We start from the raw sequence: 26,408 nt of genomic DNA, 5'->3' as shown, positions 1-26,408 counted from the left end.
CCAAACTGTACCTTGAATTAGAAATTTGCAAGCCACAAATTTCGATCCTGTCTATCCAGCAGTCATGACATGACGATCGATGCTCTAGCTGATAGCGAGGGCAATTTGACCATCAAGATCTAATTTTGTGCAAACTCGGCTAACGGGAGTCTTCATGCCGCTATCTGAAGCTATGCTGCCCCCCAAATCTGCCCATAAAGTAGTAGGAGTTGCTTCCAAGCGCATGATCTTCATTTTTTTTTACGATCACCGTACCCGTGCTGCTGAGCCTTCTCTAGCTCCGAAGTCGAGTATGAGATGAGCAATGGCTCTGAAAATGGAAGGAAGGTGCTGGGCCAATTTGCTGCCGTGAATCTCATGATAATCGGGAGATTTGTAATATCAATGGAGGATCTTTGGAACTGTAAATTTCCGAACGATCTCGTAGCTTCCTTCGATCTCTGTAAGCATGCCTCCATGATTTATCCATTTTTTTATCTAGCGACAGAGAATTGATTATATTTGTTCTACTTCCAGTTTTAGTAACAATATAAATATCTCAATCTGATATCCCGACTCCACGCACCAAATATGTACCCTTACGATGATCAAACTCGCTTATCCCTTATTCACTGTTACTCATCAACATAAACAGCAAGCATTGCATCCTTCAAACAATGATCCTCATAATAATTTACCAAACACATGGCCTTCCTTCCCGGCTCTCATTAATGATCACCATCCCCCACAATACCGAAATCCACGAGTTTCCAAGGATCATTCGGTAAGGATCACATCTGATAACCAGGGTTACGAGCTCGAGCTCCCACGGCCCCCTCGAGGGCCCCCTAAAATCTGAACACACATATGTAGGTGGAATACGTACACAGCCACCATTTTCTGCAACCCTACTACATAACCCCGCTCTTCGAAATCCTGACCACTAATTTATTCTTCCAATCTTATGGTTTCCCTCGCGAGGCATTTATATCCATCCAGTGACGTGATCCCACTCGCAAGACAACAAATGTCTTTGTCATTTCATATCTTCATCCTTATGTTTCATGCGGCAAGTAAGTCGAAGGATAAAAATACTCGCAGACTTCTTTGTAAATTAGCTGGATCGGAATCAATATCCTGTGCCCCGTTCAAACATTTCCTCTTTTATTAATCATGCAAAGGTTCACGTGGAAAGCACACGCAGAAAAATCGAGATCGTTTCATTGATGTCGCTGTAGTATATATTTAGCATGCACCTAGCCATTGCAGTATACCGAACCCAACATGAAGATTGGAAATTAACGTCTAATTTACCAGTCTGGACCTGCTGGAAACCTCAAGGTCTGCAGTGCCCGGATGGGTAACATCACTGTTCCTTTAGATTTGATACCTGCGTAGTGAAATCTTTGTCTGGCTAAGTAGTGCATTCCACACATCGTTGTTCTCAATTTTGTAATGGAAATTCTCATCTGTGGTTTGGAAAATCTGACAGCCATTACCACTTTTATGCTCTGCTCTCGGGTTATCTTCCTTTCACCCACTCAACTTCTTCTTCCTAACTGACACATGTTCCATCTATAGTATACATGTATGTGTAAAACAGTAGCTTGCCCTCTTCACATTCACCGTCATCTATCATCTATCATCACTCCAAATTCTCAAGAGAAAACCGAGCACGAATGGAAGCTCCAAACTACACTCTCTATCCGAAACTTAGTGAACACGAAGACTGAATAAAACCACAAACTTCAACCAGATAGCCCAGGACAGAACCCGACATTAGCATTTCATAATATTGACTAGGATATCTATCTCTACATTCTTCTTCCTCTCCATTCTCTTTTAGCTCATCACCTTTGGATTTTCAACCTCTAAAACCATAGTCACGCGGCAGGTACGCACGAGGTTTTATCTCAAGAAATATCTTAATTTTTCGACTGCTAGCTGTCAATACGCATGATTGTACGAGATTATACGAGACTGTAAGCAAGATAATGCATCCATATCTCCAATAGAAAATCAGATGATACCCCCAAAAAATAAGGAGAAACCCAACTACACACTCACAAATCCAGATGATAGAATAAGCATCATCCATAAAGAGAAATAACCGCCAACGAGTATTATCCCAACCAGACGAAGAAAGCGCCAGGAAATCGCGTACGGCCACTAGAAAGGTAATATGACCATGCCCTCTAAACCAACTAGATTTGCGAACCCGTTTCTTCATGTACTCCCACCAAGATCAGTTTTTCGCTCCTCATGAGTCTTGATATATTAGATGTATGTACGACTGCGTCACGAACATGTCCATCATGTAAATATGTATCAAGCCCGCTTGGAATGTGGTATCTGGAAATCGCTAAACTTATACGATCAACACAACACTCTCTTTAAAACAAAATAAAAACAAAAGTCGCTTTTCAATCACAATCTCTAAACAGCAGAAAGTCACTCTCTGATTCAAATGAAATGAGGGTAGTTGAAAAAGATAAGCGCCACAACTTCAAGTCTCGATCAACTCTCCCGATGTCCTCCCCAATTTCGAGGATTCTCGCTTTGCTCCTCCCCTGATATATCCCATAGAGTGATTGATAACTTGCTAATCTGATAGCATTACTTTCCGCACATCATCTACTCGACAGTCAAAAAATAAGTGTATTTGTACTACTTTGTTACGTTACACAGTTCATTAACAAACACGAATATGCTCCACGACGAAGAACCAAGTGGTGTTCAAACACATACGTCGCTCTTCATTCTGTTTCCAAAATTCTCACTCACAAGACACTAAAGCACATCATCTCCAAAGCCTCCTTCAAGTCTTCCCTCCATACCTATCACTCACAGCACCACTGCCCTTAAACTACTTTCCACCGAGTCAACAAAACCCAAAAAGAATGTCAAAAACATACAACAGTGGGGATTCGCTGGTGGTCACCCACCCAACTACTAATCCACCGATCTGAAGCTTGTGTATGGCAGAGCGGACGGGATGCCCAATTCTCTTCAGTCTATGGTCGTATGTGACAGATCTGTTGTTGTGCGATAATATAATCACTTTTCGTGTTACGCGAATCGGGTTTGCGAGTCGATTTGCTAAGGATGATTATCTTGTCATTCAACTACTCTATTTTACAATTAGAAGTTTGTCTTCTGATAGAATAGACTCAGTATTTCCATTCTCTTCAGACTATAGTCATATATAGAAGAAAAAAGAGTTTCAGGAGATACCTATGATATGATGGAATTGGATAGTATCGGCGACGCAGGGTTTCGGGGAGAGAAAAGGAAGACAGGGAGAGTAAAAGAATAGCTGGAAAGAAGAGAAGCCAGTACCAGCAAAGAGACTTGACATCCTGCGTATATGAACCTAACTATTAAAATCGCTGTATCGTGGAATTACTTCCGGATACACAAACCGGTGATATTGGAGTGACATGACTTGAGATGCGAACGATATTTACCTTCATTCTGAGTATGATCCAAACTAGTAGATGTGATTCTCTGACAGGCTCACAGGGTCTGAGATGCATACTGCAAATATAACATATCAAGCAATACCTAGGAATGAGTTCTTAGATACTGCTTTGCTGACTATTCGACGAAGGGAAGAGGAGCGGAAAATGATAATTTGAGGTACTAGGTATGTATTAATAACTTTTGATTCCGATATACTCTATCATCGAAATCATCGAAATCATCAAAATCACCACATAAAGTCTTTCCATCTCTCTCCCCATGAATACTACAACCACAACTACGCCACTGATCTCGAATTCCATTGAGATGCTTCGAGGTTATATATACATTATACACACAGTCACACTTGTGCTATGTCTTAGTATAGACCTTACATCCTAACTTTAGGAGGAGAAGAAAAAAGAAAGAAAAGAAATAAAACCAAAAGAAAAAACAAACAACAACAACACAAAAAAGCAAACAAAACATCAACCCCTCACACCCCATCGTCCCTATATCCATCCTCCACGTACCACCGATCATCAAGACACACATCAATCAACACCACCACATCACATGATCCAGCCAAACCAACCACATTCAGATACCTAGTTTCACTGACAACATCACACCGAGACACCACAGCACACCACACCACACAACCCTCCAACTACCTACAACCCTTCCAACAAAAAAGCACAAAACAAAACAAGTTTCTATACAAGAAAAACACCACAACCTCACTTAGGTATCCAACAACAAATACAACACCCCCCTTCAAAATTCACACCCAGGTATCTCAAGTGCGTATATACAGTAAATACAACTACACTACAACGAGGAAACAAAAAGTCCTGACTGACTCAAGCACACGCTACGAATTCATGATAGTAACTCGTAGTATCTGCATGCATGGTAAAACTAGAGGAGTAAGCTCGCCAGCTGCTGCATGGATAGGTTAATTAATCCATGTTCTGTTCTTGCTTTGATTCGCGATATATACATGTACTTAGGTAGTTATTCTACGATATGGTATGGTATGGTATGGTATGGTATGATATGGTAGTTGATCCCCTCCCAGGAGAAAAGAAAAGAAAGAAAAGAAAAGAAAGAAAAGAAAACTCTCGATTAAGATAACTTCCATTCCATACGTAGGTACAATACAATCCAATGCAATACTAATCTACTGTACCTACACCCTCAGGGTTTCCTCGATAAGCAAGCAGATTCTCAACCTAAAGAATATCTATCTATCTATCTATCTATCTCCCTATCTCCCCATCTAGATATCTCCCCATCCATCTCCCATCTAAGAAACCAATCTACACATCCCCCCCGTCCACCCACACCATCCATCCATCCCTTCCCATTCGTCCCCTCGACCCAAACGCTGTACTCCCTCCCTGCCTCCCTCCCACGCCGTACGATCCTTCATGCACGAAATGAATCATGTTACAACTTACTACCCCGTCCATATCATATCATATCATATCATACCATACCATACGTAACCTCACATTTGCAAACTTTCTTTTCATCATGCTGTGTACATACTTACATACGTACTTCGTATGTATGTACTTTGTACTTTGTACTTTGTACCGTACCGCGGTAACCTTGTTGAGGTAAGGAAGTAAGTAGATAGGTAGGTAAGGACATAAGTAAGTTGAATAGTATTCACATCAGATATCATATTATCACTTGTTATCACGGTATGTAGGTATGTAATATAAGGCTAGATAGATATCTACTACTAGGAGTAATCCTCAAGGTTAATAAATCTCTAGTTGCGAGATAATGCTATTGCTAATGCTAATGCTAATGCTATTGCTATTGCTACAACAACATACACGTAAAGCTCGCATGCATCAAAGCATGTCTCGCATGTGAATACAATCCTCAAATCTACGATATCAATCCCCAATTCACCACCCCAGTCAATTTCCATTTCCATTCCCATTTCGCTCAACCAAATGAATACAGTAGGTAATTAGCATGTGCGTTACCTATGCGCAACAGAACGAAAAAGAATGAATCAATCCATCCATCCTCGGACCCTTCCCCTTCTTCCTTCCACTTCCCCCACTAACACCACCCGAAATCATCTAGTCGGCCCCATACGAGCCATACCCAGATGCGCTCACACAAGGATTAGCGAAACGGAAAGAGTTTCAGGAGGTGGGGTGCGGTGTCTCATTAGACGCATCTCGTGCTGTAAATATCAACCACCCATTCCCAGAATCACCGTCTCACACAAACTTTTATACGATATCCGGGTGAATGTATTACCTATCAACTTGCTATTACCTACGAGGTCGTGTACGATAGCGGGGTCGTATTATGATGCATCCACTGAATTGGGTGAAGGAGGGGGGCGCGGAAGAGTCAGATGCTACATGGTTGGGTGAGCGGTTTGTGCGGTGTGGTGGGGTAAAGCAATAACACCGCACGCATGCGCCTTGCTCCATTGAATAATCGAAAAAAAGACGCACAAAGAGCGCAGTGTGAATGGATATGGTTGGTCCAGATGAGAAGGCATGGGAGAAACGGAGTGAATGCAAGCGATTCCGATTCCATCCTGGAGATACTTAAGAGTGCAACTTCTTGCCAGTAAAGTCTTACAACCACAACCACAACCACAACCACGAAAGAAATAAGTCCATCTACCTACGACTTCATATCAACGAATCAACAAATCTTCAAAAACCCCAAATCTTTAATTACCACCACCTCAAATCTATCAAGATGCCCGAAGAACACGGATGCAACTGCGGCGAGTCCTGTATGTATCTATCTCACTTTCGGTCTTTGTATCACATTATTCGGATTGCTTGAGCTGGTTGAGAATTCGTGCTAATCATATTCATAGGCCAATGCCCAAAGGACAACTGCACCTGCAAATAGATTCTTCAACATGATACTCAATTCCGTTCACTAAACACCTTATCATCTCTCTCGAAATGACCTCGAATTACCTATTGAAAATCTTCCTCTTCGATGCGAACAAAACATCTTGATCTTGTGGGCGGACGCTTTTCTATTTAGCCGGGTACGCAATGGATACAGAAAGATTGTCGTTGGGTTGGACTTGATGCAGCAAAACTTGGGGGAATGGAAAGCTTTTGATATCTGGGTTTCTTGCGGAAAGGAAACGGAAAGGGAATGGAGTTCTCAAACTTGCTTTGATATCAAATCAATCTTCATCTTGACTCCAAATATTTCATCGTAATCTGCTTCCAAAATGTTGATCTTTGTGATGGTGACATGAGAAACTCTCGATAAATATCTACCCCACTACTTATTCCCCTTGCGATGAATGCGGGGTAAGCGCAGGTAAATCCTCATTGCACGACTTACCAATTGTATTCCTTTCCATTTGTTATGATTCTATATTAGTTTATCTTATCATCAAAGTATCACAAGCCTTCTTCCGCGGGCGGGAAAGTTTCCTCGTGGCCTTGTGAGTGGGCTACAATCTCCCAGCTTGATCCCATCCCAGTACCAAGTCCAAGGATTCGTCAGCTCAAGACTCTAAGGCTTTCCCTACCACACTTACATTGGCATACAGCGCAAACGCTGAACCTCTATTCCTTCGCGACTCAAGCCTCCATAAAGGTAATGCCACGTCTTTAAAGCCTTCTTATCTTCCATCTTATCATTGCATCCATTTGTCCAGAGTGTCTCAGCCTTGCCATCTCTGCCCAAGAATGGATAAGTCACATTGCCTTCAAACATTATCTTAGAAGTATAGTGTTGAACTAGTACCGTATTGACATCAGTGTATCCGAGAAACTCTCCGTGACTTTATCCGGGTTGCTGTTTTGCCGCGACTGATTGTCCTTCTTCGAGCAAGCTGCATCATTGAATCTATCTTGAAATTTCCCGACGTCGTGTCACCTCAGGTGAGGCCATGCTGCTTAAGATCGGCGCAATAATCGTGTAAGAATATCTTACCACACCCTCCCACTGTCAATGAATTCATGCTCTCGGGTTACTCGAAAAAGCAAAGTACGAACGTGAGACCAAGATCTCCGGGGAAGGACACCCACGCCGTCGAGTAATCGTTATCGAATGATGGTTGATCACTTGCCTCTTGTTCCGCCTGTTGTGTAATTCATGGCATCTAACTTTAGTTTGGGGACCCCTCCTTTCTCAATTCGTCAGGATGAAACCTGGAAGCGTAGGTCACTCGCCGGTTGTATTCTATGCCTCGCACTCTAGCTTGTTTTTGCAAGCTCCCGCTGGCCAATCTTTGAAGTTTATAGCTTCGATCTGTGAGTATAAGTATCTGCTTTACTTCCTCTTATTTTTGGTATTCTTTCATCAGCAATACATCAATACAATCAATCAAACGAACATCCACACAAATCACCACGATAAAACCAACCGACACACTCCGCAAACAACATACCAATATTCATCATGTCTCCATGCTCTTGCTGCACTCATGCTGCCAGTGAAGGTTGCTCAAGCACCTGCAGCTGCTGCAAAGACAAGGTACGCGAATTTCTTCCTTGCCGCTGGGCAGGCACCAGGTATTAACAGACACCACTGTAGCACTAATGGCATCATCTCTCGACCTCTCCTCACATAACCTCATAAGTATTCACCTCGTCGTTCCATCATATCACCAGCCATCTCGACCAAGACAGCGATGACCGAAGACCACGAGTGAGACGACCAGCACACTATGTGATGAGTTGGAATAGTGATTGATTCTTGCATTGAGAGGAGTTTCTGCATGTTATATTTCCTGGGGATGAGACAGTGGATGTATGCTATCTTCTTGGTCGCTCGTCGACGAGACATAATTGTGTTGTTTGCAAAGGACGGGGGTTGAAGCAGGGTCCACTTGTTTTTGGTTGTCGATTTAAGATAAATTCATCACATTCGTTCAAGTAACTTTTTGACTTGCTTAGTCGTAACGAAATTCGTTTTATATGTGACCATATTTTTTGTGTCGTAATAGCATAATGCGAAGCTGTTCTTTGTTTCGCAATGAACAGCCGCCCCAAAATGAGCAAGTGCGTGGATGGGTCTTGGTTGAAGCATCTTCGAGATGATTGCATGGTCCGGACGAGATGAGTTCTAGAAACAAACCTCTTAGTCGTACCGAAAGCGAAGTGTATCTCAGCGTGAGGAATTAGAATCAGATCAAGCTTGCCCTTCCCACCCAAAGTCTCACTTCTTAAGTACCTAGTTGGACGAGAGGTCGTATGTAAAATAATCGATGAAACATAAAATTTGCGCTGGAATCGAATAGCAAACAATCGATGGCTTGGGTCGAGGTTCAAAGACGGAAAAGAAAAAAGTTTATTTGAATTTTGATAAGAGAAGAGGATTATATAGAGTCGATGTGTCTAACTTTATAATCCTTTAGAAGCAAAAAGCACCTAGTAACTGACACCTTGATGGGTACCTTTGAAGTTTGTGTCACTCACTATCAACACCTTGATGGATACCTCCCTAATACCTGTCTTTTTCCTTGCCTATTGCGTGATCAATGTATTCGTCATACCTCCTATGAATGATGAAAGTACTTATCTAATGTTCTACCCAGAAGACCTTGCATTCGGTGTGCATATCCAAGTCGTGAGCTGTTTATCCTCACTGCGATTGAGAGTCTTTCACTTGCTACCCACCTAGTAGGTGCTAGGTAGACTACGTAGGTAGGTAGTAGCAATGCATTAAAATTTGAAAATGTTTAACTGGCTTCGAAGGATGTATTAGACATAAAGGCTAGTATAACTTTTATTGGAGTTAACGCTGGTTTCGCCCATAGTAACCTGTAATATCTTGAGTTTCTGGAACCCCGACGCAAATCTATATTCTACCGTGCGCTGTTGTAACAATCATTCATCAATGATATCCATGTAGCCTTCTATAGCCTCTTGGCCATGGTTCACTGGCACATATCCCGAGCATTCCCAAGCTTCTATCAACCTATTACGAATATGTGTTGTTGGCAATGCATGTTGTTGCTCAGTGTATTTCAATACTTCGAGAACACACCCTCGGTCCTCGATGTCTGTAAACTGTTCGCCGCCTGTATAGGGGATGTGATTAATTGGATTCCAAACCTGATGACGAGAACGAAGACCTACACATAGAGATAGCCATATACGCTATGTTCATCGCGGAGGGAGACTTATGGTTCGATATTGCTACGCCACAAAGACGTTTAACGATCGTGTTTATCTGTGCCTAGAGGATCAAAATCAGTACAGCACTCAAAGTTATACATGAGAAAACAATACTTCGATGTCTTGTTTAACCGCTCTGAGGCCTGGTCCCAACCTAGGTATTCGTGGATCGTAAGTTGTGAGTAGGATTCGAGAGATATCCATGTGTTGATGTGCAGTGACTATTACATTTGATGAGCATCGCATTATTGCAAGTTATCAGGAACCACTTACCATGGCAATCAGATAAATACCATATCTCAGGTAGGGCCCGCCTGGAATTCACAGCAGCAGCTCTATCGTATAAAGCATCGAATGATTGTGGACGTAAGCTTTCCCAACCTTCGTGATACTGAACTAACATGTCATAGTCGCCATTGGATTTACTGCCCAGGCCGTAGCAGTATTGTAATACATCAGCGCAATGGACAATTGTTCGATAGGCCCATGTAAAATCATCCGCATATTCGAGGGATCGATATTCGTGATACTGTAGAGGCATGTGAAAAGGTCTTTGTCTAAGAAATGCCATGTGAACTTCTTGTCTGTATGCGACACGAAAGGCAGCTCTACGAAGGCTACTGTCAAGACCTCCTGATGCTTGAGCTGTGAGAAATACTTGAGTTCCTTTCGGAGCCCCGTCTCCCCCGCTCAAAGGTGCTACAAAACAATATACATGGTTAGTCAAAGTGATCTAATTTCGTTGGATAGGAAAAGCAAACCATCAATTTCCTCATAAAATCTTAATATCACAGAAGCGACCAGTAGGTTTTCGTCATACAAGACATCAAGATTATCTGATACAGACACAAGATGCTCTGTACACTTGCTGTGATATTCAGCAGCAGTCTCCATATGTAAGTTGGGCAACGGATTTCCGTTATATTCAACCATGCCATTACTCCTATACCGTTCAAGCCGGCTAAGGTATCTCGCAGATGCTGTGTATATAGCATTGAGAAGTGCGGGACAATGTTTCGCCCTTTGTGGAACTACTAAAGCAAAATGGCGCTCCGGGTCACAGAGGTCAAACTGAAAATAGTAATAAGTATGAGCAAGGGAGAGTTTTATTTGAGGGCTGTACGTACCCAACCAGCTAGCTCATCTGTAAAATATCTCAAAAGGCAAGCCTGCTGTATTTCTGACTGAGATAGGTCATCCACAACTTCATTTTGGACATTCAGTTCTCGAGGGAAGATTGCAGATAAGTCATAATCAACGGGTCGCCGATGCACCATTTCACCAGAAGTATTTGATCCAGTGGGATATCCATCGCTCTTTGCAGGTCTTCTTGGGTAGGATCTGACAGCTGAACGCTTGCTTGAAGCAGACGAATTGTCATCATCTACCTTTCGCCTCTTCACCGGGGATCTTTCCTGATCTTTCGAAATAGACTTTCTAAAAGCTTCAGTACGAGAGGTAGCAGATGGCCGCCGCTCGATTAACCCTGTGGAGATAATTGGGTGGAGAGTTTCACTCCAATTGGCAGTCAAATCTGATGTAGTTGTGCTTTCACGTCTTGCTATCACTGTATATATTTCGTCTAATTCGGGTGACTCATCGATAAAGTCGTCAGAACCAACTAAATGATTGTACGTGTGAATAAGGATCATTGGGGTGACAATTCAACTTCTGCTTACTTTTTCCAGGTAATTTCACCCACACTTGATTTTGGAAATTGGAATCGTAACGGGCACTGGAGCCATGACGAAAACGTATTTTTCCAAGGGAGTTGGAAAAGCTCGCATGGTTAATTTCGTCGTCTGAGTAGTTATGTTAGGTGCTGAAATGAAGGGTATGGTGAGAAGCGACTTGACAACAAATCAAGCGCTGTATGAATTTACGCTGTCGAGCAGCCAGGGTAGGAAGCTGTGAACTTCACAAATATACACCTACCAATATGGTTCTGCTCAATTGCAGAAGACCTAATGATTGCACGTCAGCCAAATTCGATTGGACAGACACAGTGCCTTGTGTTTTAAGTATTAACTTTGGCGGTGAGATCGATTACCTAGGACTTGACATTGAAAATTCAAGGGAAGTTTCGATATTCTTGTGTGACCAGTATCATTGCTATATGAAATCTTGGCTGTAAATAGCATTTAGAATTGCTTAAAGCTCAATGGATAGAATATAGAATGCAGACACACGACCTCCAGGAAATTATGGTATGGTGTAGGTAGTAATAAAGTAATAGAGTAAGTAATATGCTGAACTACAGGAAGGTGGGAAGACGTGGGGAACGAGAAAGCTGGGGTAGGAAGGAGCATGGGGGATAACCTCGTGTACGGTACGGAGTAGGTCTCTCTCTACTCTGTACCTACCTATCCACCGAGCCACCTAGGTATCTTTTCAAACCAATTCTAGATACAACAGATCAGGTGTGTAGTACCAACAATTGTTACCTGTCAAATGTCATGATTTGTCTTGAATTCTATACAATACCTATCTCCAATCAACCATTTTTTTGAGATGTCCAGGACATTTGGTATTTGATGACCGAAAGAAACATAATGGGTATACAGTTTCGCATGTTCGTTCTGCAGGTACTTGTTATTGGCATTTGAACCTCGAACTTCGAGTGAAAGTGATTCCACCGCCTTAAGAAGCTGTGCATCGTACAAGAATAGAAGCTGCGCTGCAAGGCAAAGAAGTCAAGAAACCGAAGATGTTCCGACTGCTGGGATATACAAGTCCACCGGTGGTCTGCAAAGTGATTGTCTGATGTCCGATGTCTGATGTCTGATGTCCGATGTCTGATTGACTACCTACTACCTAGGTATCCCTTAAATGCATACTGATGCAATGCAGAGATATCCCGAATGCAGCAAAAAGGACCCGATTCATCCTCGCCATCCTCGCTACTCATCATGTTGATAATGATCAGGACCGATGGGCGTCGAGGAGAGTTGAAGAAGATTACTACTAGGTAGGTAGGTAATTGTATTGTGTTTCACGATCATGTGATTCGAGAGTAAATGACTACATACCGGTACCTACTGAAGGGTTATACTATTGAGTCGATTGGAACCTTTCCCTGCCCCCTCCGTAATTCGAAAACGCTCGTTGATACAAAAGATTGAAGCTAGCAACTTTGTATTCCGTAATGTTATTACTAGGTAACTCTCTTAATTTAGTCATCATATGATTATGATGCCTCATTCTATCTGGTTCTCACGTTTCATATAAAAGAGAGCAAGGCTATCCCAGTTACAGGAATGGAATGAGGCTATTCGTGAATCCCACATGTTAAATCAGTTGGGTCACTGGGTGGACGATGAATAGATGAATCGACAGATAGCAACTGGTATTCATCAAGTACTTACTGTGTAATAAGTATCTAGGTACCTAGTAGGCACAGAATCCACTCATCAGTCCTACATCAATAATTGAGTATTTCAAAAGTACCTACCTAGGTATCGTAGGTGGGTAAGGAAAAGAAAGATGGATGACCCAGAAGTTTCTCATCCAATCAATATAAATCAATCTTGATGTTCTCCCCAATCGCTTTCGCTTTGTACAACAACTTCATCGACTTTATTAAGTACCTAGGTACTCATTAATAATTACTATGCTTGTAATTGGAGGTATTGGTCCTGAATACGTATCCAGTTGAAATGAGAGGAATGTCGCGAAACATTCTTACCAGCAATCAGTTCCTAAACCTCAAACACCTAAATACTGTAATGTAACTCCTCTCGAATTCACAATCTCTTTGGATTGATTCAATGATTTCAATCCATTCCATGGCATTCAATTGAAGATTGTGACAAGTTATTGTTCGTGAAATTATCATATCATCATTCATTATTGAAATTGTCTCTTCCTTCTTCTTCTTCTTCTTGTCCCTCTCCCTCTCCGTCTCCCTCTTCTTCACCTCCTTCTCCTTCTCCTTTTCCCTTTCTCCTCTTCTCCTCTTCTCCTCTTTTAGACGTCTCTCTCCAATAAAATATGTTACCGTACCACACCGGGACCTTGTTACCAAACCAAAATTGATAAGACCTCATTCATTTCGCATTTAATAAGAAAGCTTCGAGGCTAGGCCGTGGATCCCCTTTAAACTTAACGGTTTTGCTTTGACAGTACCAGAAACTCAACCCCAAACCCAACTTTGTTATTCTGAACTATCTTTATCAAACGGCCACCTGGACATTACCTCCATCTCCTTCAACGTAATGAGATGAGATATTCCATAGTCGCTTTTGCGCCTTTGAAAATCCATGAATTCCCAAAGATAGATTGCCAAATTCACTCAAATGACAGTGCTTAAAGACGCGCTTTCGCGATCCGATACATTTTTGCGACCCCGGTCGGAATATATTTCGAGTCCCGGCGTGCAATCCGACGATTCTACACCTTCAACGCCAGATAAAGATCACGAACGAAAACCACGAACTGTGCGAAAACCATCGCCCGGTCTTGCTGCTCGACTTGCAGCGTTAGGTTTTGGAAAAGATCCCGATCCAAATTCAGCAACGACAACGTCACCAGTTGACCGAATTGGCCGCATTCCTGAAGATCAAATTCGCCAACTTGATCACCTCCACCGCGCTAATTCTACGAGTTCGCATATTCACCGACGAGGTCGAGCCTGGAGTGGCAGCATTGGTCTCTTGACTCCTCAAGTAACTGGAGGTAGCTTTAAAGAGACCAACCTTCGAGAGATTAACATTAGTGACACGCGAGTACTTGACAGTGCCACTCAGTCCACGCCTTCGCTTGATAACTTTGGTCATCAGGACATGACAACAAATGTTGACCTTATAGGAATGGATTCGCAGAAGTATCGCTTACCAGAACATACAAATGGAAATGGCACGAAAACAATGGCAGATATAAAGCAGGCGCACATCGAACGAACGATACCTCCTGTAGAAGAGATTGAAATACCTCCACCTCCTATCCACAAAGACGAAACACCTCCACCTCCTATTCACGAAGACGAGACACCTCCACCTCCCATAGCTAAAGATACTCCGCCAACTGCGACAACACCCAGCGAGTCTTCAAATGACGTTTCATCCTACTTCAATCCCTTTGGTCATCAACGGGCGGGCTCAATTTACACGTTGTCGCGAGCGTCTTTTGCAAGTCAACTTGCTCAATTGACGTCTTTGCAACTACCAGATGCAGCCTCGTTGTCAACGAAAATTTCCGCAATTCCCAGCTCAAAATCTGCCTCAAAGGCATTAATGGGAGCCGCAGAACAAATTAGAAGTTGGATATCAAAAGCATCAGATGTTGTCTCTGGCCTAGATGGAGAGGATGATGTTGAATGGGCAGCAGCTGGCGGTAGAGAAGGGTTAGAGGAAGTGGATAATGCGATTACACGCTTCGAAAAATTAATTAATGTTTACGTGTCAGCCATCGAGTCTTTACAAGAACGCCCGGATATTGCTACGGTTCCTGCAGATGAACTTCAAAAGGTCGTACTACAGGTAGAGAGCATCCTTGAGGAATGGGAAAAGATAAGGAGAAATCTCAAGGCTGTGAAAAACTCGGTTGAGATTGCCATGGAATGGGAGGAATTATGGAATACAGTTTTGGGAGATATAGGCAATGAAGTGGATATTCTGGCGCGACTCGTTTTTGAAATGGAGGAGAAGCGACACAAGTCCTTGGCAGAAGCCGACAACGACGGAGTTGATATCAAAGAGCTCGAGACAATTGTAGAAGAAACGCCCTCGTCTAAGTCGAGGTTACAGGCCAATAATAGATTTGGTATGACATCTTCAGCAGCCTTTCCTCTGAGCCCTAACTCGCCAGTTACACCGATAATGGCGCAAGACGATTCAAGCCTCCTAGCATTGTTTGCAAGAATGCAGCCCCTGAGAGCTTCTTTGGACTTCTTACCTATGAGATTATCTACGTTTCATGCTAGAGCCGAAGCGATATTTCCTACGGCCTGCGACGAGCTAGAAAGTCGACGAGGTGGTTTGGAGAAAAGTTGGAACTCTCTTGAGAAAGATGCTGAATCATTACGAAGGGAACTTGGCGAAGATCGTTGGGTTCTCGTCTTCCGCGGTGCGGGTCGACAAGCACAGAAAATGTATGAATCTGTCGAAAGAAGCTGTGCCAAGTTGAAGGAGTCTCTTGATACTGGGGTCCATCTAAACAACCCTGCTACAATGGGCAAGAAGATCGAAAGTTACGAAGCGAAGAAGATGCACTACGGTCCAGCCATCGAAAGAGTTCTATCAATCATCGAGAAAGGAGTAAAGGATCGCCTCACAGTCAATGGTGAAATCTTGAGATTACACTCAGATATGCAACAGAGGTGGGATTCGTTGAAAGATCAGATGAATGAATTGGACACAACACTTGAAGAACTCCAGTCAGATCGCAGAAACCAGCAGCTCAGAGATTCAATTTCGAGTATGGTTTCGAATGATCGCTCAACCATTGGAAGCTTGAACAATGACACACCAGGAAGTTCGCCAGCATCCTCAGTGATTATGTCAAATTTAAGTAGTAAACTTGACCCAACAACACCCGCAAGGAATGGAAAGATACGTTCCAATGGCAGAAGTAGTGTGGCTGGATCAAGAAGAAATTTAAGTGTCGGACAACCTCCTCGATCTTTTAGTCGAGCTTCCCTGTCCCCTATCCCTCCCCGACAAAGCTCTGCAACCCCAACTGGTCGACTCCCCCGACCTTCCAATACACCCAGTGACAATCGACCTCGATGGAATACCAGCACTAATACCAGTGATATACTTATTGGCCATGGTTTCAAACCTCTTAGTGTCACAACACCAAGTTCCACCCAATCAAATCGGTCTACTAGGTCCAATACATCTGATTCCAAGATACCATTACGAAGCCCACTGGGTCGCGGAAATACAGCCTCTCCAGTGATACGAGAACCTACGACTCCTTCGGGCAATAGACCGGCTTCACGAACAGTACGACGTGACCTCTCTACCCCTGGGCCATACTCTCAACATACCCTATCAGTCAATTCACCTTCCCGTCCCCGTGTTCTGGCTAGCAAGTCTTCCATGTCAAATCTGACAGGCAATAACCGTCGCTCCTCGATGCAACCTTCATATTCATATGAAGCCAGAGCTAGCAGCCCGGTAGTTCGAAGACCTGCTAGCTCGTTAGCTACCAGCAGAAGGATAAGCCTTCTTCCCACCCCACGAGGCAGAAACTCGGAAATGGCTGGCAGGGATAGTCCCGCACCAAACAGAGGCAGCAGCACATCTACAACTGATAGCAAAGGTAATCCCAAGAAGCCATGGAGACCATAAATCCTCTCATCAAATCAAAGCTCTTGGGTTACTGAAGCTCTTGTAAATGTGTTTTGGTGTTTTATCGTTCGACTTCAATTATACACAGCATGGTTTGTAGGCGTTTTTTTCTTTCTTTGCCACGCCATTTTGAAACGCGCGATGTCTTTTAGCGAATGGATTTTTTTTGTGCTATTGAAATTATACAGTGTGAATGGAGCATTGAAGGAGTTTAAACGGTATGGTCGAAACTTGCCTACACAAGATTTCACGATCCACATTTGACGGTTATAGAAGTACAATGGATTGGAATGTGATGGATTGGGATTTTGGGGTGGTGAAGACGCTGCGCGAGGTCAACGATGGAGAATGATACCATTACTTGTATGATAGATAAATTAGGATTGCTAGGTAGTTAGCGAAGCGAAGGAAGACTGTGATACCCTTTTACTATAACCATAGATGTCGACGTTTTCCTTTTCTAGAATGAAATGATTTGTGAAATAATTTGATAGCTTTTATTCCATGCTCTCTAATGTTTCTTTCTCACCCATGAACCAACTTCATTCACCGCTACTTGGGAGACCGGAAAGATCATTTGCATCGTCTAGATATAATTCATAAATGATATATTGGTGTAGTATATAATATATTACACTAAGTAATAATTGTAATACATGATCAAACATAAGTGGAGGGAGGAGGACGTTTCTATTCTTCACACCTTAGTTTTACCGTTTCTGAGTTCTTCAAGATAGACAGATATACTTGGGTACGTACCCAGGCGAGGTAGGTACTGTAGGTTATAATTTCTCTCTTGTATTACTCTTGTTAATATCATATCACATCACCATTCATCAAGACACCATGTATACCTAGTACCTAGAAACAGACAAACCTTCGCGTCTCCCCAAGTTGATATCTTGTTAACTCATATCTCGTACATGAACGGGATTACCAATCGCAGTCCATGATTCGCTCTCCATCATGTACTCCGTAACGATGGAGGAAAAAAGTGGAGTCCACATCGTCACTATTTACCTTTTCTCCGTTGAACCCCAGATTTATGGGGACTGCATGATATCTTCCGGTTTAAAGAGGGCCGAAATCGCTGGGGAATGCTTCTTTCTGCAAGTGAAGCTTGATTCTGTTATTTCATCTTGGATTATATTAATTGTGTCTGGTGTCCCAGTGATTGGATTGTGCATACCGACCGACCTATATTTCATTCATTGTTATTATATTGTGTAATTTGTTTATTTTTCCATAGGTATACGGGATATTTGAGGATAGAAGGATTGCATCTATTTGTTATTGTGCGACTGTTGTAGAAAAGACCTCGAGGTTGTGTCAACATGACGAAGACATTTAAGGGTTCAGAAGGTATAGTCATTTCTTCCACTCATCTCTACTGTCTTTGATTCCTGTTCAATGTTTCCTTAGTCAATTATCTCTGCTTTAATCTATTTCGTCTCATTTCACCCGTTTCGAGAATGCATTCCGTCAAACTAACACATGCAACACATAGTCTCATCCCACAATACACCAGAATCCTGCTGGGTATGCATCAATTCCACCGTCTACGATGTCACGGAGTTTCTCCCCAATCACCCTGGCGGATCCAAAATCGTTCTCAGTCTCGCCGGTAACGTTGACGCTACCGAGGAATTCGAAATGATTCATCCGCCCGGAACCCTCGAAGAGAATCTCGACGCCTCCAAAGTCCTCGGCAAGATTGATGTTTCGGAACTAAAACAACCGATTGAAGAGAAAACAAAGAGTTCTCCTGCTGAAGCTGCGGGTTCAAAAGATACCGATGAAGATGCAATTGATGTAGATGCGGATGTCAAGACCCTTCTTAATCTCGACGAGATTGAACAATTGGCCACGAAGAAGATTTCAAATAAATGCTGGTCATATTATTATTCAGCGGCAGATGATCTTTGGTCGAAAAGCTTCAATAATGCGGTATATCGACAGATTCTCCTGCGACCACGAGTCTTTGTCGATTGCACAAAATGTGATTCTTCCACCACGATACTGGGACAGAAAGTTGAATTGCCGATCTTTGTATCGCCAGCAGCAATGGCAAGATTAGCCCATCCGGCTGGTGAACAGGGCATTGCAAAGGGAATTTCGAACTTTGGTGCTGTGCAAATTGTGTCGAATAATGCGAGCATGACCCCTGAACAAATTGTAGAGGGCTCACTACCAGGGCAGATTTTCGGTTGGCAGTTGTATGTGCAAAATGATAGGAAGAAGAGTGAAGCTATGCTGCAAAGGATTAATGCTATGAGTGATAAGTATAAGTTTATCGTTTTGACTCTCGATGCGCCAGTGCCGGGAAAGAGAGAACATGATGAGAGACAAAGGGATGTAGGAGCTAGCCTACCTGTTTCTTCGGGAGTAAAAGCCAAGGAAAATGTGGAAGATAACAGTCCGCCGGCTGGCAAAGGAGGGGTCGGTAAACAATTGTTTTGGGGAACAGCCGCAGATTTGACTTGGAAATCTACCCTGCAGTGGTTGGCTAAACATACTACAATGCCAATTGTCTTGAAGGGTATCCAGACCCATGAAGATGCATATCTAGCATCCCAATACGCACCACAAGTCAAAGGTATTCTTCTATCAAATCATGGAGGAAGAGCGTTAGATACAGCACCACCTGCTATTCACACACTCCTTGAGATCCAAAAATACTGCCCAGAGGTTCTCAGCAGGATAGAAGTTTGGGTTGATGGTGGCATTAAGAGGGGTACAGACGTAGTGAAGGCTTTATGTCTTGGAGCTAAAGCTGTGGGGGTCGGCAGAGCTGCATTATTTGGTCTTGGGGCTGGTGGTCCAGAGGGCGTGGAGAGAACGTTTGAGAGTATGTATTTTTCTGATTTGTTTCTTCACGCAGTGTCTACTTTCCAACTTCATTTCTTAAAAAGTTATTGTAATTAATTTGGGAAATTTGCTAATACATACATCTACTAGTCCTGAAAGCCGAAATGGAAACTTGCATGAGACTTCTAGGCGTGGAGAAGGTCAGTGAGTTGGGTCCCAAACATGTTAATGCCAGAGCGGTTGAAAGGGATTTGTACGATGGACATCCAGGCTTGGAGAAATTGGGATTGTGGGTAAAAGCCAATTTGTAGATTTTTAATGGGGAGGAGTAGATGGTGATGTTGATATGGGTAATTTTTGTCTGGTGTGTATGGTGTGGATAGATTGTAGATGGTTAATCATATTTTAAATCTAGCATATCTTATTAGTTAGTACACGCTCATTGGGAAATGATCACGACTTCGTACATGACTTCTGAGTACCTAATAATTGCACTTGATGTCTTTACATGATACGCACTCACTCACTCGTCTTGAGATTCATCCGAGAGATGGATCATCTCTCTTGTGTGTATAAGTAGGTACCTACCTCTTATTCTATAACACTGCATCTACCTACCTAGATACTCGAGTATTATCCATATCATCCATATCATCTACAGCATCTTATCATACTATTATAATATTTTCCATGTATCTGCTTATTTTCTTATTTCTCCAGGGAGGGGGGAAAGGAGCTATACTATGCATACCTAGGTACTTTGTATAAAATGTACAGTGTCTCTACTCTCGATATCCTATCGTGGTATTTCGTGGTATTTCGTGGTGGGGAAGGGAAGGGAAGGGAAGATTGCTCATGTAAGATTAATATGTAAGATTAATATGTAAGATTAATATGTATGGGTAAGTATCTAGGTACCTAAGGTATCTCGATTCTACTGTGTGCTGTGTCTTGGGATTGATGGGTTACCTCCATGTATGTAAATTTATGTAAATTGGGATTGAGATGGTGGGAATGGGATGGGGTGGGATGGGGAGTGTGTGGGGAATATGTGGGATGGGGTATATGGTATGCGGTATGTGGTAGTATGTTGTAGGTGGTAAATGAATGGATAAGAGCCAATATGCGAACAGGTATATAGTTGGAAGATGTATATGGGAAGTTTGCTCCGCGGGAGGAATCAGTAAGGAGAGAGAGAGTACCCAGTTGAGATAGAATTCTAGATTGTCATACTGAAAATTCTGTTACAAACGGCTCCTTGAACATGCTCGTCACAAATCGATGTTTGCTTTGTGATTACAGTCCAATGGGTATGCTTTGCAGTTACAATGAATGCTGTGAAGAAGTGCCAAACTATCGAAATTGAAGACATGAAGCACAATACACCTAAAGCTATAAACCATGTTCCATGCTAAAGAACTTGCATGCATTTATTCATAGTAATAGGTACTGATATATCTGGAAGGAAAGAACATGAGCTCAAGGTGATCTACTCCGAGCTTCGAAGAAACATTGCGAAGTTCCAACCATCAGGCAAAATGTATTGGACGAAGAAAGAAAGTTGCACTCGAGTGAAGTGTACAGGGCGTCATGATAGAATTGTGAGCAGGCTCATGGGTATCTATTTGTTCATTTATACATTCTCCGCATCTGCTACAAGCTGAAGTCATAAAAGATCCCAGAGAAGATGAGGATCTGTCTCAAGAACGTAACGCTCGTCCTATCGTTAATTATAATCGTACCATGCCACCACGTTCAGTGGCACATTGATAGACCATTGATCTTCCATTCCCATCATCACACGCCACAAAAAGAAGCCAGCGGAAATGAAGTTATGACAACAATCAAATGGCTCAAGGAGTGGCGCTCTAACCTGTGTCTCTTGTTTCATTCATGGAGCAATGACCGAATGGCCGGGTCATGTATAAAGATCTTGGGATATTCCTGATTAGTTTCACTGCAGCATCTTCTATCGCACCGCATCCGCTCTTGATCCTGCAGTCTGCCGTCGAACATTCGGAAATAATTTAATCACTTGAAATCAGTTGCTTGAACTTCCAATCAATATCATGTTCCCAAAACTCGCAATTGCTTCGCTAGGCATACTCGCGACCTCTATTCAGTGCATCGATGTAACGATAAATTCTATCCTCGATGGCGAGATCAAAGTTGCCTCTACCCAGCTCGACAAAATGAATTTTTTGTTAAACAACAACCTGACCTGGTTTTTTGATTTTACTACGCAGCCCCACTACACCTATACGCCAGGTGCCGTCGTCAACGCTGATGCTGCTACATTCCCTGCTTCGACTAGTTACGGTATGACGATGGCTTTGATTAACTTGGGACCATGTGGAATGTTACCTCCTCATTACCACCCACGAGGCACGAACTTTGTAGTGGCAGTCGAGGGTGTGACGCAGACGTGGATGATTGAGGAAAACGGAGCGAAGGTTGTCAACCAAACACTGAGGCCATGGCAGATGACAATCTTTCCGAGAGGAAGTATTCACAGTATGCAAAATTTAGGTACTGTTTGTCCCTATGAACTGAGACAACAATCAATGCTGAACAGAATCAAGGTTGCACTAAGGCTACTCTTGTATCGGCGCTGAATTCGGAGGATGCAGGCACACAGAATATTCTTAATGGACTTGCACAATTGCCACCGGATATAATAGCTGCGGCTTTTGGTAGTCCAGCGGCAGGGTTCAATCTTCCACCTATACCAGAAGTAGGCACCGGTAGTATAATTGGATCTGCGGCCTGCCTAGCAGCTTGCAGGGGGAAAATGTAATGCGAGTTCCAGAGTAGTTTGATTGTAAGTGATCAATCCCTTAGGAATCTCACTCGCCATGGTATTGACTCGCAGTAGATGTCTTTTCGTTGTTGTGTGGAAGTGGCGTTGGTGGATGGGATACGCGATACAATCTGGCGTTTTGGTTATTGTTTTGAGGAAACTGTCTAGCGATTTGAGGTTTACTAAGTATAGCAACAACTGTGTAAAGTACTTTGACTGTTGTTCTGTTCGCCTTGGTGCAATTCATGTATACGTAGTTACCACAATATTTTCCGAAAGGAGGTGAGACTGCCCATCAAGGTTGGTTGGACAAAAAGGCTCGAGTTCGTACGTTTGGAGACGGGTATTGTACCTTAAACACGCTCCTTATTTGCCTCCAAACTTTTTTGCGACCCAGGCACTTCCGTGTTCGTCATACTCTTGCTTCGTTACTGACAGCTTCTTCAAGACATCAGGATGTCTCGCCAATTCTGCTCCACCATTCCAAGTGCTGATAATAGGATGTTCTGGTCTCGCACAACGGACGTAACACTCTGCTGGAGCAAGAGCCTTAATCTCAAGCTGCAGTCTCAAAATGAATCCTTCTATCTTTGAGCTGCCTCCTACGACAATGATATTTGCAAGAAGCGCTGGCCATAGACCCATTGGTAAAGCAGAAAGACTTTCCATGACTAGTTGAGCAATGCCCGATTGTCGCATACCAATGTCCGATGGATTAAAGAGTAATTCTGGGACCGTGAATCTTTCATTTCTCAAGGTCAGGATATCTTCCGCAGCTTCTGCCAGCTTCCCCTTGGTCAGCTGTTTTAATTTTCCTGCTTGTAGTGGATCATGATCTCGCACGAAACCTTGAGACCGATTATGATAATCCGGTAGAACATAATCTTTCGCTATTCCACCACCCGTCTCAAATATTTCTCTTCGGTCTCCTCTAGTTCCTTTCCATGTTTTCTCCATATCTCCATTGAAGTCCCTTGATACATAACAACATGCTTCCTTGATTTCATTGACCAAATAAGTGTCGTTGCGCATATCATACTGGCGTAGAGATATTAAGCGTGTCAAATAGTTTGTCATGAGCTTGCCTCCAACTTCTAACCTCCTGATCGCTGATTGTAGAGGGCGCCCTCGCAGCACAGGTGTAATAGTCGTATGAGAATATCCGGCATCGATGAGAAGTATTATTTCGGCGGGAAGAAGAGGCTGTGATGGATCTCGAGCTGGCCCTTTAAAGATCCCTTGAATGTCGTTATACGAATTGAGAATTGGACCTAGATATTCATTAATATACGCAACCAAAACATATCTTATACATATCACCACATACCAGGGCACCGATAGTAGCTAGCAAAGCCAAATTCCTCAAAAACCATTTGATCACAATTTGTTTGCAGGACTGGCAGCGCATTGGGTGCCTCTGTCAATATGAGACCCGTCTCTCTTGGATCGCAATGTAATGGCGCTTTTTTGTCAAAGAATTCGTGCTCCCATATTTCCTTCTCTGCCTCCCAATTCACCAGGTATCCTTTTTCGACAGGCCTACGAAAGACGATATCTCCAAAATCCTTACAGTTGTCGAGTTGTGATCCAATATAGACCTTCTTTTCGCGGTCGCGGGCCATACAATTGGGTATAATTCGCGGTGAATCCGTGGATTCTGGAGATGAGAATCCAGCTTTGATAGTGTAAGCTCCATTGTCAATGACCAGAGTTCTGGATGGTGCTTTTTCCTGTGTAGACATTTTTTTTTTATTTCGTCCAAGTTTGGACCGAAAAAGGTGTCAGCGCATTATTATCGGGATGGTAAAGGGAATTTTGGTGGTTGCTTGAAGCTTATCGACGCATTACAGGGGTAAATATCGCGTCACACTACCTATGGGATTCGCGCGGAAACCCCCACCAAGAAAATAGTTTTCAGGCTTCAGATTTCTCAGCGTCATAACTGTTGGATTTGCACCACAACAACAATATCATGGCCGACACCGAAAAGAAAGCCGGCGATGACTTGGCTCTTCTAAAATCTACTGTCGAAAACATCAGAAATTTGATTTTACAACTACAAGCTTCGGCAAAAGCTCCAGAAGATGCGAAGGAGGAGGGGTCATCGTCTGAAAAGAAAGAGCAACCCAAGCACGCTGATGTCAATGCTATCGATCTTGCCCATGATTCTGCGAGCTTAATCAAAGCACACTCGACGAAGTTGTCTCTTTTGATTATCAATAAACCTTTTACGCCTTCCGCAATCAGTAAGGTATTGCGAGAACTTGTGTCGGGACCTTTGCCAGGCCTGGCATCTGCCGTCGAAATTTGCCATGCTGCGAAATACACTAAGGCTATGAGTGAAGAGCTGCAATGGAGAGTAGATAAGGTCTTGACGGAGTTATCGACTCTGATCAAAGCAATTCCATTAGATGGCAACATTCTGAGTGACGACAAGAAGAATGGAACGGGAAAATCAAGTGGGAAGGGTAGTTTGGCTTCGACAGGTGTTGTATGGGATGCCTGTGATTCTGTCATGGGCTTGAAGACTTTGGGTGTAGCAGGATTGGCTATGAAGAAAGCTGTAGAATATCGAGATTTGGTGAAAGATGCGCTCGAGGAATTGCAAGCATGGGCGGAGGAAGAATCAGATGACGAGGATGAGGATGAGAACAGTGGTGATGAAGATGACGAAAGAAAAGACCCTCAAGATATTGTGGATGATCTCTTTGGATCCCAACCACATATACCCAAGGACGACCCGGAAAAGATTCGCGAAAAGCTCGAGTCGTCGACCAAAAGATTGAGACTTATAATTCTGATGTATCAAGCGGTCGAGAAGAGAAGGTTCAAGACACTTCCCTACCTGCCACATCCTGAATTACCTACACAACTGAAGGAGAAATCCTCCGAGGATCCAGGAATTGTGGAGTGCTTAGATGAGGTACTTGTAAGAATGAAGAAGATCACAAACCTCACGGATGATCTAGCAAGTGCATTCTATGAATTAGATAGTTCTGCAATTGACAAGCTCATGGATGAGACTTGGTTCACTGGTTTTGCTACAGTTGAGTTGTTGATCAAAGACTGGGAGGGGCAGAAAGATGATTTCACGACTTGGGTACGTATTGTCCAATTTTTGGACTCGAATCTCTTGCTAATTTTTCTAGGCATACAAATTCCAGCTAGCTATGAAAAAGGGCTGGTAATATAATGAAAGCAACGACTTTACCGAACTGCCTTCTTTCAACCGTTATATTGGGGCTATGATTCTTGAAGAGTTTACTAGATATCAGCTAATAGCAACTATCTTGAACATCGCTTGATCTAATTTTATGCATATTTTCAGAAAGAAAATGATTTGGATTTTGTTGGCATATTTAGAATTTCACAAAGATATGATACCCAGATGCAATACGAGACACAACTTTTCACTTCTGTGGATATCAAGATTGAAATACATTGATTCGTGACAAGGCTCAAGAGACAGCAAGGACACTGCACGATTCTTCTGAGAAGCTGATCATTTTTTTGTTCACAGCGCAGCAGGTTCGGTCTCATAGAAGTGCTCGTGTGTATTAACAAGTTGAGCTGCTACCCTTGCCAATACATTCTTGGCATCCTTCACTCACCTCCACATCTACATACTTGCTTATCTGTTTCTTTGGCGAATGGAGATCTTCCTGTATTCGGTGTTCTGTTTGGTGCTCGTGTATAACCGATTGTCAAAGCAGCTTATGTACCCCACGTCTCGGTTACCTGAAAGCGAGATACCCTCGAGATACCCCGAGGATTTGATGCCAAGTTGAAGACCAGGTACCCCACTTCCCCATAAACAACTTCCTGCTTCCCCATGGGATGGATAAATTCGCTCCGGCCTGTTCGATGGATGAAGATGCATGCATGTATGCGGCCAAAGCGGGCGAGATTGCGTGGGATGTTCAG

General features: G+C 43.0%; 8 protein-coding genes across 8 annotated transcripts; 4 read left to right on the top strand and 4 right to left on the bottom strand.

The window, feature by feature from the left end:
* Positions 1–6,794: 6,794 nt before the first annotated feature.
* EAE98_009319 (uncharacterized protein) lies at positions 6,795–7,176 on the bottom strand (the record flags this gene model as incomplete). Its single annotated transcript, XM_038956940.1, has 2 exons — positions 6,795–6,828; positions 6,998–7,176. 2 exons carry the CDS (start codon positions 7,174–7,176, stop codon positions 6,795–6,797), a joined length of 213 nt encoding a protein of 70 aa, XP_038806707.1.
* Positions 7,177–9,293: 2,117 nt separating this feature from the next.
* EAE98_009318 (uncharacterized protein) lies at positions 9,294–11,648 on the bottom strand (the record flags this gene model as incomplete). Its single annotated transcript, XM_038956939.1, has 9 exons — positions 9,294–9,487; positions 9,546–9,645; positions 9,699–9,805; positions 9,858–10,283; positions 10,346–10,655; positions 10,712–11,205; positions 11,264–11,386; positions 11,520–11,548; positions 11,635–11,648. 9 exons carry the CDS (start codon positions 11,646–11,648, stop codon positions 9,294–9,296), a joined length of 1,797 nt encoding a protein of 598 aa, XP_038806706.1.
* Positions 11,649–13,423: 1,775 nt separating this feature from the next.
* EAE98_009317 (uncharacterized protein) lies at positions 13,424–13,630 on the bottom strand (the record flags this gene model as incomplete). The annotated part of the gene is made up of 1 exon (XM_038956938.1): positions 13,424–13,630. The coding sequence occupies one exon, from the start codon at positions 13,628–13,630 to the stop codon at positions 13,424–13,426; it is 207 nt and encodes a 68-aa protein (XP_038806705.1).
* Positions 13,631–13,879: 249 nt separating this feature from the next.
* EAE98_009316 (uncharacterized protein) lies at positions 13,880–16,876 on the top strand (the record flags this gene model as incomplete). Its single annotated transcript, XM_038956937.1, has 1 exon — positions 13,880–16,876. The coding sequence occupies one exon, from the start codon at positions 13,880–13,882 to the stop codon at positions 16,874–16,876; it is 2,997 nt and encodes a 998-aa protein (XP_038806704.1).
* Positions 16,877–18,210: 1,334 nt separating this feature from the next.
* EAE98_009315 (uncharacterized protein) lies at positions 18,211–19,995 on the top strand (the record flags this gene model as incomplete). The annotated part of the gene is made up of 3 exons (XM_038956936.1): positions 18,211–18,238; positions 18,384–19,724; positions 19,835–19,995. 3 exons carry the CDS (start codon positions 18,211–18,213, stop codon positions 19,993–19,995), a joined length of 1,530 nt encoding a protein of 509 aa, XP_038806703.1.
* A 1,758-nt stretch (positions 19,996–21,753) lies between these two features.
* Positions 21,754–22,481, top strand: EAE98_009314 (uncharacterized protein; the record flags this gene model as incomplete). The annotated part of the gene is made up of 2 exons (XM_038956935.1): positions 21,754–22,213; positions 22,267–22,481. The coding sequence occupies 2 exons, from the start codon at positions 21,754–21,756 to the stop codon at positions 22,479–22,481; spliced, it is 675 nt and encodes a 224-aa protein (XP_038806702.1).
* Positions 22,482–22,649: 168 nt separating this feature from the next.
* On the bottom strand, positions 22,650–24,226 carry EAE98_009313 (uncharacterized protein; the record flags this gene model as incomplete). The annotated part of the gene is made up of 2 exons (XM_038956934.1): positions 22,650–23,755; positions 23,812–24,226. The coding sequence occupies 2 exons, from the start codon at positions 24,224–24,226 to the stop codon at positions 22,851–22,853; spliced, it is 1,320 nt and encodes a 439-aa protein (XP_038806701.1). The 3' UTR covers positions 22,650–22,850.
* A 197-nt stretch (positions 24,227–24,423) lies between these two features.
* Positions 24,424–26,091, top strand: EAE98_009312 (uncharacterized protein). Its single transcript, XM_038956933.1, has 2 exons — positions 24,424–25,584; positions 25,634–26,091. Exons 1-2 carry the CDS (start codon positions 24,457–24,459, stop codon positions 25,670–25,672), a joined length of 1,167 nt encoding a protein of 388 aa, XP_038806700.1. The 5' UTR covers positions 24,424–24,456; the 3' UTR covers positions 25,673–26,091.
* The last annotated feature ends 317 nt before the right edge of the window (positions 26,092–26,408 follow it).

Source organism: Botrytis deweyae (genome assembly GCF_014898535.1).
Source record: "Botrytis deweyae strain B1 chromosome Unknown BDEW_027, whole genome shotgun sequence".
NCBI classification, from domain to species: domain Eukaryota; kingdom Fungi; phylum Ascomycota; class Leotiomycetes; order Helotiales; family Sclerotiniaceae; genus Botrytis; species Botrytis deweyae.
This window is presented reverse-complemented; position numbering and strand designations above follow the sequence as displayed.